Below are 17,879 nucleotides of genomic sequence, written 5' to 3' on the forward strand. Positions count from 1 at the left end.
AACAATCTAGTCCATGGCAGAGACACAAAATAAATGTTTAAACATCCAATTGTATTCCACTACACAAAAGAAAAATGATTTATGCTATAGAAACTTAATCATGATATAATAATTGGAAAACCAGTAGGAATGTTAAGTTCACCTTTTTGGCTGTGTAGCCACCCCCAACAGCCGATCCTAGTATGAGATAGCGAAGTTTTAAGAGTCTCGTAGCTAATCTTGCTGGCCAAAAATTCCTGCGAGGCTGGTAGCCATATTTAATTGGAGAGAATTTCAGTTTATGTGAAGGAAGGTTTGTCAGAGAAGAGAACTGCTGAAAGGATGTCCTTAATTGGGGTCGTTGAAGCTTTAAGGTAGGATGATGTGAATGATAAATGCTTCGTGAAACCAGATGTAGTTTTTGTAGTGGTAAACTTCCTTTTATTCCAGAGCTGTGTTTCACTAAAGACTGGCAGACCTCACTGAAAGAAAAATCAATATGGAAGAAAGATCAGATAGGGTAACAGTACAAAGGAAATGACATAAAAAGAGCAATACACTAAAGGAAACACACACACCCCCATACGTGACTAACCACAATGTCACACAATAGTTCACATTTACTAACCATTGACTATGTGCCAGACATGGTTACAGTATGTGCTATCTCATTTAATCCTGCTAATAATCCCATGTAGAAAGTACTAGTATTATCCCCATTTTACAGATGAGGAAAATGTAGTGCAAAGACTTAAATAACTTGCCCAAAGTCACACTGACGTGAGAAATAAAGGCAGGATTCAAACGAAAGCAGTGGGACTCCACTCTAATACGTGGGCTATGATCCTGGTCTCAGGAATTGAAACCAAGAGAGAAAAGGCAGGGACTTATTTTATTAACTACTATTCACTGTAAGTAAAAGTTGAAAACAAAAATGCATGCAAACTTCTGCTTTCAAAAACAAAATTTCTAGCAGTTTAGAACACCTTCATCTATGTCTCCCGATCCTGACAGCACAGGGGTGGGAATTAAGGAAGTTAATCAATCCCAACTCAAGCACCTGGATCCCCAGAAAAATGAAAGTAGCAAAAAAGCTCAAAAGAGAACAGAATTTAAATGTACACATTGACTGTAGAGCTCCACCCACTTCTTCCTGAAGAGAATGAAAGGTTACCAACAACCATATCTTAACATACACTCACAGTTGCATACATAGTTGCTTGCTTACTATTAGTTGCTACTAATAATCAGGGCCGGTCTTGATTCTAAGTAGTTAATAAATATTAATTCCTTTAATTACATGGGACTGGAAACTTCTTAAGAAGGAGGAGGCTGGGAGTGGTGGCTCACACCTGTAATCCCAGCACTTTGGGAGGCTGAGGCGGGCAGATCACCTGAGGTCAGGAGTTCAAGACCAGCCTGGCCAACATGGTGAAACCCCATCCCTACTAAAAATACAAAAATTAGCTGAGTGTGGGGGTGTGTGCCTGTAATCCCAGCTATTCAGGAGGCTGAGGCAGGAGAATCACTTGAACCCAGGAGGCAGAGGTTGCAGTGAGCTGAGATCGCACCACTGCACTCCAGCCTGGGCAACAGAGTGAGACTCCATCTCCAAAAAAACAAAAACAAAAACACAGAAGAAGGAGGAGGAATCAAGGAAGACAGGAGCAATGCTGTGAAGAATGGTATGGGGATATGGGGAAAGCGGTATCTCTTGTGTTCCTATACATACCAGACATTACACTAGCTGTTTTCACTATAGCGTTAACTATATAAATGTTAACTCTCAGAAACACCCAGTAAGGTTAAGTATCCTTATTTTACAAATTTGTTTTTTTTTTTTAAGTATTGTTAAAGCGAACTAAATATGGCCTGAGAAGGACTCCATAGTTCTATATTTGCATTCTTGTGGACGAACCATAACCTAGCATAATAGGCAGACAAAATCGAAAACCTGAGTAGTAGGCATCTGTAATAACAGCTGAGTGTTGGCCAATCCCAGTGGCCATACTTCAAGCACTAATAGACTGCTAAGTGTTCAAACTGCATTCAATTCTGGAGGCTGCCTGATTTGCAAAGTGTTTATTTTCTTTGCTCAATTAAACTCCATCAAATTTAACTTGTCTGAAGTTTTCTTTAACAGATCTGGTGTCAGAAGTGGGATTTGAAGAAAAACTCCGGCAACCCCCAGGAACACCAGGTGACCTGGCAAGGTACCCGCTGAACCCGTTGCAGTCACTGGTCTCTTGATTGTAACTGGAGGTCATGGGTGAGTTTTCTCTCGGATTCCGAGCTCCACTAACTTGTGTTTTGAGCTCTCCGAGTTTACTCGAGCAATACTTAACCTGGACTGGACCCAAGATCAAATTGGATTCGATAATTAACTGGATTGGATTCAGTTAGAGGCCTCAGATAGGTATCTTATTTAATAATGGGATCATCTCAATCCAAGGATTCTAGGACTCTATCTTCAGGGACTCCAGCTAACTTTATGTATAAAAATTATGGGCCCAGAATGTGTGCATTTTTAGAAAAATGGGTTAACATCACTAAAGAAAACTTAGAATTAAGATGGCCACAATGGAGAAGTTTTAATTTGGATAGTTTGTTTGCAAGGCATATTAGAAAAAGGGGATCAAAGCCCCCACAAATACAGTGGGATGTATTCTCTCATGGATACGCAAAAGCCTCCAAAAGACTAAGTGAATTAAAAAGTGCCTCCTTAAAAGATTATTTGCAAAAACCAAATGAAAAGCTTAAGCAACAGACCAAGGACATGAAGAAAGAAGACTGTACTTTGATCTAACTTGGACTGTTCCTTCTTTGTCCGTCTCTACCTACATACTCTGAGTCCGCTAACCTTTTTGTTAAATTACACTTTCACCCTGGAGACGATTAAAAAAAAAAAAAAAAAAAAAGGAAGTTAAACAGATGTCTTACAAAGTGAGACCTGATCAGCCAGGCCTGCCTGCTGTAACTACTTTCACTCCATGGTCTAAAACTGAGCTTAGCCCTATGGTGAAGGACTTCCCTGGTCCAAGGGAAAAGTCTCAAAAATTTACTGAGGAATTTAGAATCCTAATAGGAGCTTATGATCCAGGACTTCATGAATTTACCACTTTATTCATATGATACTGGGGGCTGGTGAAGCTTGGAAATGGATGGCAGCAGCAGAATGGGACAAACCTGAGGAGGATATTTTAAAGGCCCCTCCAAGACCTCCTCACGAGAAGGACCAAAAATAGCTAGAAAAATCGCTGAAAACCTTTTACATTCAGTTCCTAAAATTTTTCCACAAAAAATTGGTCCATCATGGCCGGGCGCGGTGGCTCACGCTTGTAATCCCAGCACTTTGGGAGGCCGAGGCGGGCGGATCACGAGGTCAGGAGATCGAGACCACGGTGAAACCCCGTCTCTACTAAAAAATACAAAAAATTAGCCGGGCGCGGTGGCGGGCGCCTGTAGTCCCAGCCACTCGGAGGCTGAGGCAGGAGAATGGCGTGAACCCGGGAGGCGGAGCTTGCAGTGAGCCGAGATTGCGCCACTGCACTCCAGCCCGGGCGACAGAGCGAGACTCTGTCTCAAAAAAAAAAAAAAAAAAAAAAAAAAAAAAAAAAATTGGTCCATCATACAATCTTGTAAGCAAAAAAAAAAAAAAAAAAAAAAAAAAGAAAAGAAAAGATGAACCAGTTTCAGATTACAGAAGTCGCTTAGAAATATTTGTGAAACATTCTGGGCTCAAAGTACAGCAAGGAGCATTCCCTGCAGGGGCTGAACAGCAGAACAGCATTAACTGCTTTACTTATAAATGGACTCCATCCTGAACTTAGCAGTTTAACTAAAAAACATAAGTTGCAATGGGAAGTTAGAGATGTGACTGAATTGGTGGCCTTAGCTGAACTTTTTTTTTTTTTTTTGAGGTGGAGTCCTGCTCTGTCACCTAGGCTAGAGTGTAGTGGCGCAATCTCAGCTCACTGCAACCTCCGCCTCCCAGGTTCAGGCGATTCTCTTGCCTCAGCCTCCCAAGTAGCTGGGACTACAGGCGTGTGCCACCATGCCCGGCTAATTTTTGTATTTTTAGTAGACATGGGATTTCACCATCTTAGCCAGGATGGTCTCCATCTCCTGACCTCGTCATCCTCCCACCTTGGCCTCCCAAAGTGCTGGGATTACAGGCGTGAGCCATCGTGCCCAACCTAGCTGAGCATTTTGAGAGGACTCTAGAGCAAGAAAAAACTCAAAAGGCTAACAAGCTTATGCCCCTTCAATTGCAACAGTTACAGGGATGAGGAACCAAAGGGACCATCTCGTTCTCATTTTAAATCACAATCGGGCAGTTCCAAGATGGCCAAATAGGAACAGCTCCAGTCTACAGCTCCCAGCTTGAGCGATGCAGAAGACGGGTGATTTCTGCATTTCCATCTGAGGTACTGGGTTCATCTCACTGGGGACTGTTGGACAGTGGGTGCAGGACAGCGGGTGCAGCACACTGAGCATGATCCAAAGCAGGGCGAGGCATCGCCTCACCCGGGAAACGCAAGGGGTCAGGGAATTCCCTTTCCTAGCCAAGGAAAGGGGTGACAGACGGCACCTGGAAAATAGGGTCACTCCTACCCTAATACTGTGCTTTTCCGATGGTCTTAGCAAACGGCACACCAGGAGACTATATCCCGCGCCTGGCTCGGAGGGTCCTATGCCCGCAGAGCCTCACTCATTGCTAGCACAGCAGTCTGAGATCAAACTGCAAGGTGGCAGCGAGGCTGGGGGAGGGGTGCCTGCCATTGCTGAGGCTTGAGCAGGTAAACAAAGCGGCCGAGAAGCTCGAACTGGGTGGAGCCCACCACAGCTCAAGGAGGCCTGCCTGCCTCTGTAGACTCCACCTCTGGGGGCAGGGCATAGCCAAACAAAAGGCAGCAGAAACCTCTGCAGACTTAAATGTCCCTGTCTGACAGCTTGGAAGAGAGTAGTGGTTCTCCCAGCACACAGCTTGAGATCTGAGAACGGACAGACTGCCTCCTCAAGTGGGTCCCTGACCCCCGAGTAGCCTAACTGGGAGGTACCCCCCAGTAGGGGCAGACTGACACCTCACATGGCCGGGTACCTCTCTGAGACAAAATTTCCAGAGGAACGATCAGGCAGCAACATCTGCTGTTCACCAATATTCGCTGTTCTGCATCCTCCGCTGCTGATACCCAGGCAAACATGGTCTGGAGTGGACCTCCAGCAAACTCCAACAGACCTGCAGTTGAGGGTCCTGACTGTTAGAAGGAAAACTAACAAATAGAAAGGACATCCACACGAAAACCCATCTGTAGATCACCATCATCAAAGACCAAAGGTAGATAAAACCACAAAGATGGGGAAAAAACAGAGCAGAAAAACTGAAAATTCTAAAAATCAGAGCACCTCTCCTCCTCCAAAGGAACGCAGCTCCTCACCAGCAATGGAACAAAGCTGGACAGAGAATGACTTTGACGAGTTGAGAGAAGAAGGCTTCAGATGATCAAACTTCTCTGAGCTAAAGGAGGAAGTTTGAACCCATGGCAAAGAAGTTAAAAACCTTGAAAAAAAATTAGATGAATGGCTAACTACAATAACCAATGCAGAGAAGTCCTTAAAGGACCTGATGGAGCTGAAAACCAAGGCACAAGAACTATGTGACGGATGCACAAGCTTCAGTAGCCGATTCGATCAACTGGAAGAAAGGGTATCAGCGATGGAAGATCAAATGAATGAAATGAAGTGGGAAGAGAAGTTTAGAGAAAAAAGAATAAAAAGAAATGAACAAAACCTCCAAGAAATATGGGACTATGTGAAAAGACCAAATCTACGTCTGACTGGTGTACCTGAAAGTGACGGGGAGAATGGAACCAAGTTGGAAAACACTCTGCAGGATATTATCCAGGAGAACTTCCCCAATCCAGCAAGGCAGGCCAACATTCAAATTCAGGAAATACAGAGAACGCCACAAAGATACTCCTCAAGAAGAGCAACTCCAAGACACATAATTGTCAGATTCACCAAATTTGAAATGAAGGAAAAATGTTAAGGGCAGCCAGAGAGAAAGGTCGGGTTACCCACAAAGGGAAGCCCATCAGACTAACAGCTGATCTCTCAGCAGAAACTCTACAAGCCAGAAGAGTGGGGGCCGATTTTCAACATTCTTAAAGAAAAGAATTTTCAACCGAGAATTTCATATCCAGCCAAACTAAGCTTCATAAGTGAAGGAGAAATAAAATACTTTACAGACAAGCAAATGCTGAGAGATTTTGTCACCACCAGGCCTGCCCTAAAAGAGCTCCTGAAGGAAGCACTAAACATGGAAAGGAACAACCGGTACCAGCCACTGCAAAAACATGCCAAATTGTAAAGACCATCGAGGCTAGGAAGAAACTGCATCAACTAACGAGCAAAATAACCAGCTAACATCATAATGACAGGATCAAATTCACACATAACAATATTAACCTTAAACGTAAATGGGCTAAATGCTCCAATTAAAAGACACAGATTGGCAAACTGGATAAAGAGTCAAGACCCATTAGTGTGCTGTATTCAGGAAACCCATCTCACGTGCAGAGACACACATAGGCTCAAAATAAAGGGATGGAGGAAGATCTACCAAGCAAATGGAAAACAAAAAAAGGCAGGGGTTGCAATCCTAGTCTCTGATAAAACAGACTTTAAACCAACAAAGATCAAAAGAGACAAAGAAGGCCATTACACAATGGTAAAGGGATCAATTCAACAAGAAGAGCTAACTATCCTAAATATATATACACCCAATACAGGAGCACCCAGATTCATACAGCAAGTCCTGAGTGACCTACAAAGACACTTAGACTCCCACACAATAATAATGGGAGACTTTAACACCCCACTGTCAACATTAGACAGATCAACGAGACAGAAAGTTAACAAGGATATCCAGGAATTGAACTCAGCTCTGCACCAAGCGGACCTAATAGACATCTACAGAACTCTCCACCCCAAATCAACAGAATATACATTCTTCTTAGCACCACACTACACTTATTCCAAAATTGACCACATAGTTGGAAGTAAAGCACTCCTCAGCGAATGTAAAATAATAGAAATTATAACAAACTGTCTCTCAGACCACAGTGCAATCAAACTAGAACTCAGGATTAAGAAACTCACTCAAAACCGCTCAACTACATGGAAACTGAACAACCTGCTCCTGAATGACTACTGGGTACATAATGAAATGAAGGCAGAAGTAAAGATGTTCTTTGAAACCAACGAGAACAAAGACACAACATACCAGAATCTCTGGGACACATTCAAAGCAGTGTGTAGAGGGAAATTTATAGCACTAAATGCCCACAAGAGAAAGCAGGAAAGATCTAAAATTGACACCCTAACGTCACAATTAAAAGAACTAGAGAAGCAAGAGAAAACACATTCAAAAGCCAGCAGAAGGCAAGAAATAACTAAGATCAGAGCAGAACTGAAGGAGACAGAGACACAAAAAAACCTTCAAAAAATCAATGAATCCAGAAGCTGGTTTTTTGAAGAGATCAACAAAATTGATAGACCACTAGCAAGACTAACAAAGAAGAAAAGAGAGCGTTCTTATACACCAATAACAGACAGAGAGCCAAATCATCAGTCAACTCCCATTCACAATTGCTTCAAAGAGAATAAAATAACTAGGAATCCAACTTACAAGGGATGTGAAGGACCTCTTCAAGGAGAACTACAAACCACTGCTCAATGAAATAAAAGAGGATACAAACAAATGGAAGAACATTCCATGCTCATGGGTCGGAAGAATCAATATCGTGAAAATGGCCAAATTGCCCAGGGTAATTTATAGATTCAATGCCATCCCCATCAAGCTACCAATGACTTTCTTCACAGAATTGGAAAAAACTACTTTAAAGTTCATATGAAACCAAAAAAGAGCCCGCATCGCCAAGTCAATCCTAAGCCAAAAGAACAAAGCTGGAGGCATCACGCTACCTGACTTCAAACTATACTAAGGCTACAGTAGCCAAAACAGTATGGTAGTGGTACCAAAACAGAGATATAGACCAATAGAACAGAACAGAGCCCTCAGAAATAATGCCACATATCTACAACCATCTGATCTTTGACAAACCTGACAAAAACAAGAAATGGGGAAACGATTCCCTATTTAATAAATGGTGCTGGGAAAACTGGCTAGCCATATGTAGAAAGCTGCAACTGGATCCCTTCCTTACACCTTATACAAAAATTAATTCAAGATGGATTAAAGACTTACATGTTAGACCTAAAACCATAAAAACCCTAGAAGAAAACCTAGGCAATACCATTCAGGACATAGGCATGGACAAGGACTTCATGTCTAAAACACCAAAAGCAATGGCAGCAAAAGCCGAAATTGACAAATGGGATCTAATTAAACTAAAGAGCTTCTGCACAGCAAAAGAAACTACCATCAGAGTGAACAGGCAACCTACAGAATGGAAGAAAATTTTTGCAAACTTCTCATCTGACAAAGGGCTAATATCTAGAATCTACAAAGAACTCAAACAAATTTACAAGAGAAAAACAAACAACCCCATCAACAAGTGAGCGAAGGATATGAACAGACACTTCTCAAAAGAAGACATTTATGCAGCCAAAAGACATGAAAAAATGCTCATCATCACTGGCCATCAGAGAAATGCAAATCAAAACCACAATGAGATACCATCTCACACCAGTTAGAATGGCCATCATTAAAAAGTCAGGAAACAACAGGTGCTGGAGAGGATGTGGAGAAATAGGAACACTTTTACACTGTTGGTGGGACTGTAAACTAGTTCAACCATTGTGGAAGTCAGTGTGGTGATCCCTCAGGGATCTAGAACTAGAAATACCATTTGACCCAGCCATCCCATTACTGGGTATATACCCAAAGGACTATAAATCATGCTGCTATAAAGACACATGCACACGTACGTTTATTGCGGCACTATTCACAATAGCAAAGACTTGGAACCAACCCAAATGTCCATCAATGATAGACTGAATTAAGAAAATGTGGCACATATAAACCATGGAATACTATGGAGCCATAAAAAATGATGAGTTCATGTCCTTTGTAGGGACATGGATGAAGCTGGAAACAATCATTCTCAGCAAACTATCGCAAGGACAAAAAACCAAACACTGCCATGTTCTCACTCATAGGTGGGAATTGAACAATGAGAACACTTGGACACAGGAATGGGAACATCCCACACTGGGGCCTGTTGTGGGGTGGGGGGAGGAGGGAGGGATAGCATTAGGAGATATACCTGATGTAAATGACGAGTTAATGGGTGCAGCACACCAACATGGCACATGTATATAAATGTAACAAACCTGCACGTTGTGCACATGTACTCTAAAACTTAAAGTATCATAAAAAAAATTTTTTTAAGTCACACTTTGGAAAATATTTTTTAAATTATATTTTAAAAAATCAAATCAAGAGGTCCTAGAACAAGAAGTTCTTTACCCCAAGATGTCTGCCTGTATTGCAAACAACTGGGGCACTGGAAAAGGGATTGCCCGCTGATAAACCTCCTTCTAGGCCAAACTGTTTCACCACTAGAGGGAGTCCAGGAGACCTTAGTCCTCCTGACAATAATCAACTTTAAGGAGGCTCCAAGGGATTCTCCGGTGGATTGCTCCCTGTAATTCCTTTAAAGGAACATGGGGAAACAGAGGTTAAAATAAACAGGGAGTTGTGTATAGTACTTATGGATACCAAGGCTACTCAATCTACCATAAACCCCACTTTAATAAGCCAACAAATACCTCGGAGTAAAAAGGTCATTTCTGTGACAGGGGTTTCAAATCAAGTTCAAGAGGTTCCCATATCTGAACCCATCCAATTAACTCTGAGCCCCCTTTCAGAAAAACACAGTTTTTTACTATGTGATACTGCTCCAGTAAACTTGGTAGGGCAAGATTTACTTTCAAAGCTAAAAGAGCACCTAAAATTTTCCTCAGAAACAGAAATAATCTTAAGAGTTTTCCTGATTCTCCTGAACCAGAATTGTTATGCTGTCTACAGGCAGAAATTGATAAGATCGAAACTCAAGGGGTATTTTGTAATACCCCTGATCTTTCGAAAACACCTAAATGTTTATGGGCCTCTTCCCCAACTGATATAGGAAGAATTAAAAGTGTAGAACCTATAAAAGTACAAACAGGTCATTCTAAACCTTTGCCTAATTACCACAATATCCACTAAAACCTGAAGCAACTTTCAAGGGCTCTCACCAATTGTAGAAGATTTAATTAAACAAGCACTCATAATTCCATGCACCAGCCCCTGTAACACTCTAATCCTACCAGTTAAAAAAACAAAATGGATGAGGCTGGAGCTTTGTTCCAGATTTACAGGCAATTAATAAAATTGTAATACCAAGATTTCCTGTAGTCCCAAATCCTAATACTTTATAACCTAATGTACCCACTGATTCCAAGTTGTCCACAGTAATAGATCTTGGCTCAGCCTTCTCTAGCATTCCATAAAGAAAGTCAATACTTGTTTGCCTTTACTTGGAAAAATCAGCAGTACACCTGGAGTGTAATGCCACAAGGGTTTACTGAAGCCCCTTCATATTTTCCCCAGGCACTGCATCAGGAGTTAATGACACTACAGTTTCCTCAAAATTCTACTCTCATTCAGTATGTAGATAACTTATTGTTATGCTCTCCTATTAAGGAGTGCTCGGAAATTGACTCAGTTTACCTTTCACAGCAACTTGCATATAAAGGTCACAAGGCTTCAATGGAAAAACTTCAATTTTTTCTTTTTTTTTTGAGATGGAGTTTCACTCTTGTTGCCCAGGCTGGAGTGCAATGGCACGATATTGACTCACCGCAACCTCTGCCTCCCGGGTTCAAGCAATTCTCCTGCCTCAGCCTCCCGAGTAGCTGGGATTACAGGCATGCGCCACCATGCCTGGCTAATTTTGTATTTTTAGTAGAGACAGGGTTTCTCCATGTTGGTCAGGCTGTCCTTGAACTCCTGACCTCAGGTGATCAGCCTGCCTCGGCCTCCCAAAGTGCTGGGATTACAGGCATTAGCCACCACGCCTGGCGAAAACTTCAATTTTCAAAAGAAAAAGTCCACTATTTGGGACATGACTTGGCTGCTGAAGGGATTTCACTCTTACCTGAGAGGATAAAACCTATTTAAAGTTTTCCTCAACCTGCAACCAAAAGACAAAAGGCTTTCTTAGGCTTGCAGGATATTGCAGATCCTGGGTTCCAAATTTTTCCTTAATAGCTTCACCACTGTATGAGCTCACTAAAAATGCTGTACCAGAGCCTTTACCTTGGGAAGATAGTCATGAGCAGGCTTTTAGCCAAATGGAGTTGGCCTTACAACAGCCCCCAGCTTTAGGACTTCCAAATTACACTAAACCTTTCACTTTGTTTGTTCATGAATGTAACAATCAGGAACACAGTGCTAAACATAGGACCACTGCATACTATAGCCTGCAATTAGGCCCAGTCTCTAAGGCATATCCTAGTTGTTTAAAAGCAGTAGCAGCAGCCGCCAAGCTGGTAGAAGCTTCATCAGATCTGGTTTTAGGAAATGAACTTAAGGTGCAAGTCCCACATGCTGCGGAAAGTCTACTAAATTCCAATCAAACCCAGCATTTTTCAGGGAGTAGACTAACATCTTATGAATTACTTCTCCTATCTCCTTCTTATCTTCATCTAAAAGGCTGTAATCTACTTAATCCTGCTACTCTGTTATCTCTGCCTGATGGTGAAGACCACAACCGTACAAGTGTAGTATCAGAAATAGTGGCCCCTCGTGTTGATATACAAGATACTCCACTGGATAATCCTGAATTAATACTTTTTGTTGATGGGTCCTATGCCAAAAACTGAGGAAAAAAAATATCAGGCAGGATATGCTGTTACCACCCAAAATGAGTTAATAGAGAAGGGAACTCTTCAAGTCAAGTCAGCCCAACCTACAGAACTTTCTGCCCTTACCTGAACATGTCACATAGCTAAGGAAAAGTCAGTAAATATTTATGGATAGTAGATATGCTTTGGAGTAGTATGTGATTTTGGCATGATATGGAAACTATGAAGGTTTCTCACCTCTAGTGGGATCCCCATCAAAAATGGACTCCAAACAGATGAGCTCCTTTCTGCTATCCTGTTACAAATGCAGATTGCTGTTATTAAGACTGAAGCTCACACTTGTAGAAATGAACCCACATATCAGGGAAATGCTTTAGCAGATTTTTATGCCAAATCAGCTAGTGCTGAAACCATCAAGATATGCAATCTGAATGAACTCCGTAAGATTAATCCAAGCGAATTTCCTTATGATGACCTATTTCATAAACAGTGCAACGCATCTGATTTGGAAAAACAAAATTGGTATCTAAAAGGATGTAAATTTAACGTGAAGCAAAAACTCACAGAGGGCCCGGATGGCCGCCTGGTCCTTCCTGAATCTTTGAAGCTTCCATTATTGAAAGCTCTCCACAGCTCATCATGGAACAGACAAAGTGATCCAAATTATGAAAAATTACTGGTGGGGTGACTATTCTGAAATTGCTAAAATGGTTTATAATCAATGTTTGACTGGGCAAACTCATAATCCCAGAAAAACTTGAGGCAGTATATTTCTACCACCTGATGGACCATTTGAACATTTACAGATGGACTTCATTCAGTTACCACCCTCAATGGGGTATCAGTATGTTCTTGTAATAGTTTGCATGTTTTCTGGTTGGATAAAGGCCTTCCCATGTAGGAAAGCTGATGCTGTGACCATAGCTAAGAAATTATTAGAAAATGTTTTTCCTTTATGGGGGATCCCTCTAAAAATCTCCAGCGATAGAGGAACTCATTTTACTGGGCAAGTTATAAAGCAGTTAAATAAGGTGTTACTGACACACTGGCATTACCATTGTCCTTGTTACCCTCAGTCTTCAGGAAAGCTTGAAAGAACAAATGGCATTTGAAAACTGAAACTGGCCAAGTTAACTGAATCAACTGAGTTGCCTTGGCCAAAGTACTACCTTTTGGCTTTAATGGCAATCAGATTCACTCCTGGTGGAAAACATAAATTGACCCCTTATGAAATAGTCACTGGGAGGCCCATGTCCCTAATAATAGCATCTCATGCTTCTCCTGCTCTGTTAAACGCTGATATGACGAAATATTGCAAGGCTTTAATGTATTATGCCAAAGTATACTTCCACCAGGTAAAGGAAACATTTTGAGATCCACCAACTGAGGACAATCAAACCCTCCATGGTCTAGAACCTGGAGACTGGCCCTTCTGGAAATGACATCAGAGGAAGATCACTCTTGAACCTCGTTGGATGGGACCATACCAAGTCCTTCTCACCACCCACAGTGCAGAGAAGCTTCAGGGCTTTGAACCGTGGGTCCACATCTCACAACTCAAAAGGGCCCCCTCAGAATCCTGGAACTATATACCCATTGGAGACTTTAAGGTAAAGCTGACCAGGGAAATCTCTTCCCAGAAGCAGACAGCATCCTGGTTGCAGACAGCTTTCCCTAGATCACAGATCAAGACTTCTCTACCACCATGAAAGCCTTATGTGTTTTTCTGTTTTCCTTATTTTTTGCCCTAATCCTTTCCTTTTCCTTACATGAAAATCCGTGGGACCATAATCAGTGGATGGCTTCAGCTCGAGCTTATGTTCTAGCACAAAACCAGGGTAACTGTTGGGTTTGTGGGCTAACGCCGAAAAATCAGGAAATGATTCCATGGGTGCCAGTGCCCCTCCACGTTTCCCAGTGAGTCACCCTGAAACCCCAAGGGAAGAATGGAAAGCTATTCTTGATACTCTAAACATCACTAGTACTTGCTTTCCTACACTCACTAAAAACAACACTTTTTCAACTGATAAATCGATCACACCAAATATAAAAAACCAATCCAAGTGATGCCTGCAAGACGTATATTGTGCTTGCAGGCATCACGTACTCAAGATCTGGGGATTACTTATGTTACTACAAGTGATTGCTTGTATAATGTAACCGGATTATATCCAGTAGGGTCTCTTTTTACTAGATGTGGTTATACACCCTTACAACACACTATAAAGGGGCCACAGAAAAGTAAATTTCCCACTGGATGTTATTCAGGAGCTACAAAGATTCATAGTCGAACAAACCTGAATGATCCCTGCTCAAATACAACTAGGTGGCCCCCTTTTCCAACCCCTGAGGGTCTCTATTGGGTCTGTGGAGAATCCGCATATTCTGTTCTGCCTCCTTGGTTGGTTCCGTTCTTGTTATCTGGCCTGGCCCACTCTTGCCTTTCAAATTGCTTCCCCTGAAAATTCTCATGATAGCCTTTATAATTGGAGGCCAAAATGATCAATAACTGAAATTAGCACTAGCCTCGAAATAGATGAGGATAAGATAGTTTCTACCGGGGAAAGATTCCAGTGGGGTTCCTGGGGGCTCACTCTTGGTGGTAGTGAAGTACTATTTGTACGGAATTTAACGCTAATTTGTATACTGGGAAAATTCTTGGATTTTGTAGCCAATCAGACCTCCCAGGGTTTCAGATGGGTAGAAGCTACTCTCAGAAAGGCACATGACAACATAACATATTCAACAAAAACACTTAATGGAAGATCATGCAGTCTTAGATCTTCTTTTTGCTCAAGCTGGAGGCCTATGTTTGGTGTTAAACAAAACTGAATTTTGTACTTATCTCTCCCCTGATTCTGTTACTACAGAAAGCTTAATTTAAAAGGTGGCTGATACTGCTCTTTCCTTAGACACTGCCACCAAGTACAATAAAGAAATCTCTCAAGAGAAAGGAACTCATGATATGTTTATAGGAGCAACTAACAGTTGGTTTGCAGGCATCCTAAGTGGTGAATGGCAAGCTTGGGTTTTCCAAGGGTTTCTAATCTTTATATTTCTTCTAGCAGGTTTCCAAGTTATTATGACTTGTATTACTAAGGTAACAATGAAAATGAGTACCTCTTTAAGTCAAGCTACTTTACAGCAAACTATGATCCTTAATCACTATCATACTCCAAATGAAGACTGACCAATCAGAACCTAATACTGCTGAACTGCTTTCATTGTCTGAACCTTAACTTGGCTAATTTGGTTCAGTTCATTTCATAAGAACTTTTATTAAGGAGTACACCTTAGCATTTTGATGGTGTCCTCTTGACAGTCATAATAACAGTCCCCTTGGCGCGCTGTATACTCTCAAGTCTTAAATGTTTTGTATGCAGCTATACATTGACAGTTGAATGGTCTTGCTCCAACTGGATCAGCAAGAACATAAAGAATCATTTAGCTGGTACAAAGCCGCGACTTGTGAATTCCCTATTAACACCAAAGAAGACGTGTGAGACTCCATACTGTAACTAAAGACGACTTGTGAGTTCCACACTGAGACCAAATAAGTCTTTATGATGGTGACAGAGAGTGGTGTCAATGCCTAAAGTTTTGGTCAATCTCTCTATATTGAGGCGCTGACCAAAAGGGGGGAATTGTTAAAGCTAACTAAATATGGCCTGAAAAGGACTCCATACTTTTATATTTGAGTCCTTGTGGACGAACTGTAACCTAGCTTAATAGGCAGACAAAATCGAGAACCTAACTTAGTAGTATGCATCTGTAATAACAGCTGAGTGTTGGCCAATCCCAGCGGCCATACTTCAACCACTCATAGACTGCTGAGTGTTCAAACTGCATTCAAATAAGGCAAACACCGAGCTGTAACCAATCTCACTGTTTCTATGTCTCAATTCTGATTCCCGTAGGTCACTTTACCTTTTCTGTCTATAAATTTGTTCTGACCACGAGGCACCCCTGGAGTCTCTCTGAATCTGTGGTGATTCTGAAGACTGCCCAATTTGTGAATCATTTTTTTTCTTTGCTCAATTAAACTCCATCAAATTTAACTTGTCTGAGGTTTTCTTTTAATACTATGTTTTACCCAAGGTAGAAGGATTAGCAGATGGTGGAAAAGAGATTGAAACTAGGCTCAGCCAGACAGTAAATCTCAAATTATTTCCACAAGCGACACTTGTGGGCAAGAGTGTGGGAAGCAGCAGATGCAGAAATACATGTGGCCCCAGATAAGAAGCTAAGGTGACATTTTGGACTCCCTGCCACTTCCTCCAGAGCCCCAGGATGATACTGCACCTTGCTGTGGTTCAAAACTCTATAGGATGAAGTGTGATGGAGGTTTAATAAATAAAACAAAAAAAAAACCAAAAAGAAAACCAAAAAAGTACAAAAAAAAAAAAAAAGAATAAAAAAGAGAAAGAAGGGTGCAGAGATGAGACAATGAAAGGGCAAGAGACCCAAGGAGCTGGCATAGAAGGCTCATAGGAGGAGTAAAACTGGACTGAATATCCAATTGAAGAGTCACTGAATATAAGGCTGAGGTTCAACTTTTTTTCGTAGGCAATGGGGAACTACAGAGTTCCTGAGTAGAATAAGACTAATGAAACAGTAATTTAGAGAAAATAGTAAAGATAATGTTAGGTCAAAGTAAATCAGAAGGGGAACAAAAACGTGATCTTATTTCAGTTACCTAGAGGTAAGGGGAAGAGCCTAAAGTTAGGTGGCAGCAATGAGAAAGGAAAGGGAAAGACAGATATTCGCCAGACTAGGCACAGGAGGAAGGACAAAGGAAAGTCACCAATCACCACAAGGTTTTATCCAGTGTGACCCATGTTATCACTTACAGAGAGGCATATCAACCAGAGAAAGAGCTCAAGGTTCCACAACATTTAGCTCACCCTTCTTTCAACTACATCCTTACATCCATTTAGTCTATTGAGTCAGAAGAACTCTGGTTCCAATCACATTTCCACTGCTTACTAGCTGCGCAGTTAGGGCAAATTATGAATTTCCTAAAGCCTTAGTTTCTTAATCGGTTAAAATGGCATAATAGCTGTATTCGAGAGTCACTGTCAATAATCAATAATCTGATATTTCTTTCTTCTCCTTACCTATTCACATCCTCCTTATCTATTCACCCACTTACCACCTTAGATTACGCGGTTCATCGTTTCAATAACTCTTTTGCAAATATTCTAAACTCTCTCGTCCTCTCACTTTTTTGTTTCACTTGTCCAACAAAATACAAACCCTACATGAGCCTTATTGTTTTTCTCTCCGCCTGTACCCAGGGAAATAAAGCACTACTGGAGAAAATCACACCCAACTGGAAGCACATCTCAACAGGGCCCTCAAAACTACTTAACAATCCTACTTCATCTCTCTTAGCAATTCATTCTTCCATTCTCTGCTAGGAGTATTTCTCGTTCTCCAAGCTCTTCTAATCTCCCCTTATCTCTCTTGACCTCCCCCAACTCTCAGTAGATGACCTTGCCCTCTACTTCACAGAGAATGGAAGCTATTAGAATGATACATGTTCAACTTCCTCATATAAAAACTGTTCACCTACTGTATCTCCACCAATCCTCTTCTCCCTCACGTAAAATTAAGCGATCTTCCTCCCATTAAAGGTGAATCGCTGTTTGGAATTCTCTTTCCTCCTGCCCTTTGAGGAATCTAAAGTCAAAATCTCTCCTCCCATATTTATTATTTATTTTTGAGACAGGGTATTTATTTATTTTTGAGACGAAGTCTTGTTCTGTTGCCCAAGGTGGAGTGCAATGGCATTATCAGGGCTCACTGCAGCCCCGCCTATCTGGGCTCAAGTGTGATCCTCCTGCCTCAGCTTCACAAATGGCTGGGACTAGAGGTGTGCGCCAGCATGCCCAGTTAATTTTTTTTTTAATTTTACTAGAGACAAGGTCTTGCTATGTTGCCCAGGCTGGTCTCAAACTCCTGAGCTCAAGCGACCCTCCCTGTCAAAGTGTTGGGATTACAGGTGTGAGCCACCGCACCTGGCT

General features: G+C 41.6%; 1 protein-coding gene across 1 annotated transcript in view; it reads right to left on the reverse strand.

Moving 5' to 3' along the window:
* The window catches only part of LOC134732861 (dynamin-like 120 kDa protein, mitochondrial), an 87,674-nt gene that overhangs the window by 65,324 nt on the left and 4,471 nt on the right, over window positions 1-17,879 (reverse strand). Inside the window, 1 exon segment of the mRNA XM_063619973.1 lies at window positions 143-461. Coding sequence (XP_063476043.1) covers window positions 143-461 — 319 coding nt within the window.

Source organism: Symphalangus syndactylus, chromosome 17, assembly GCF_028878055.3.
Source record: "Symphalangus syndactylus isolate Jambi chromosome 17, NHGRI_mSymSyn1-v2.1_pri, whole genome shotgun sequence".
Classification (NCBI taxonomy): Eukaryota; Metazoa; Chordata; class Mammalia; order Primates; family Hylobatidae; genus Symphalangus; species Symphalangus syndactylus.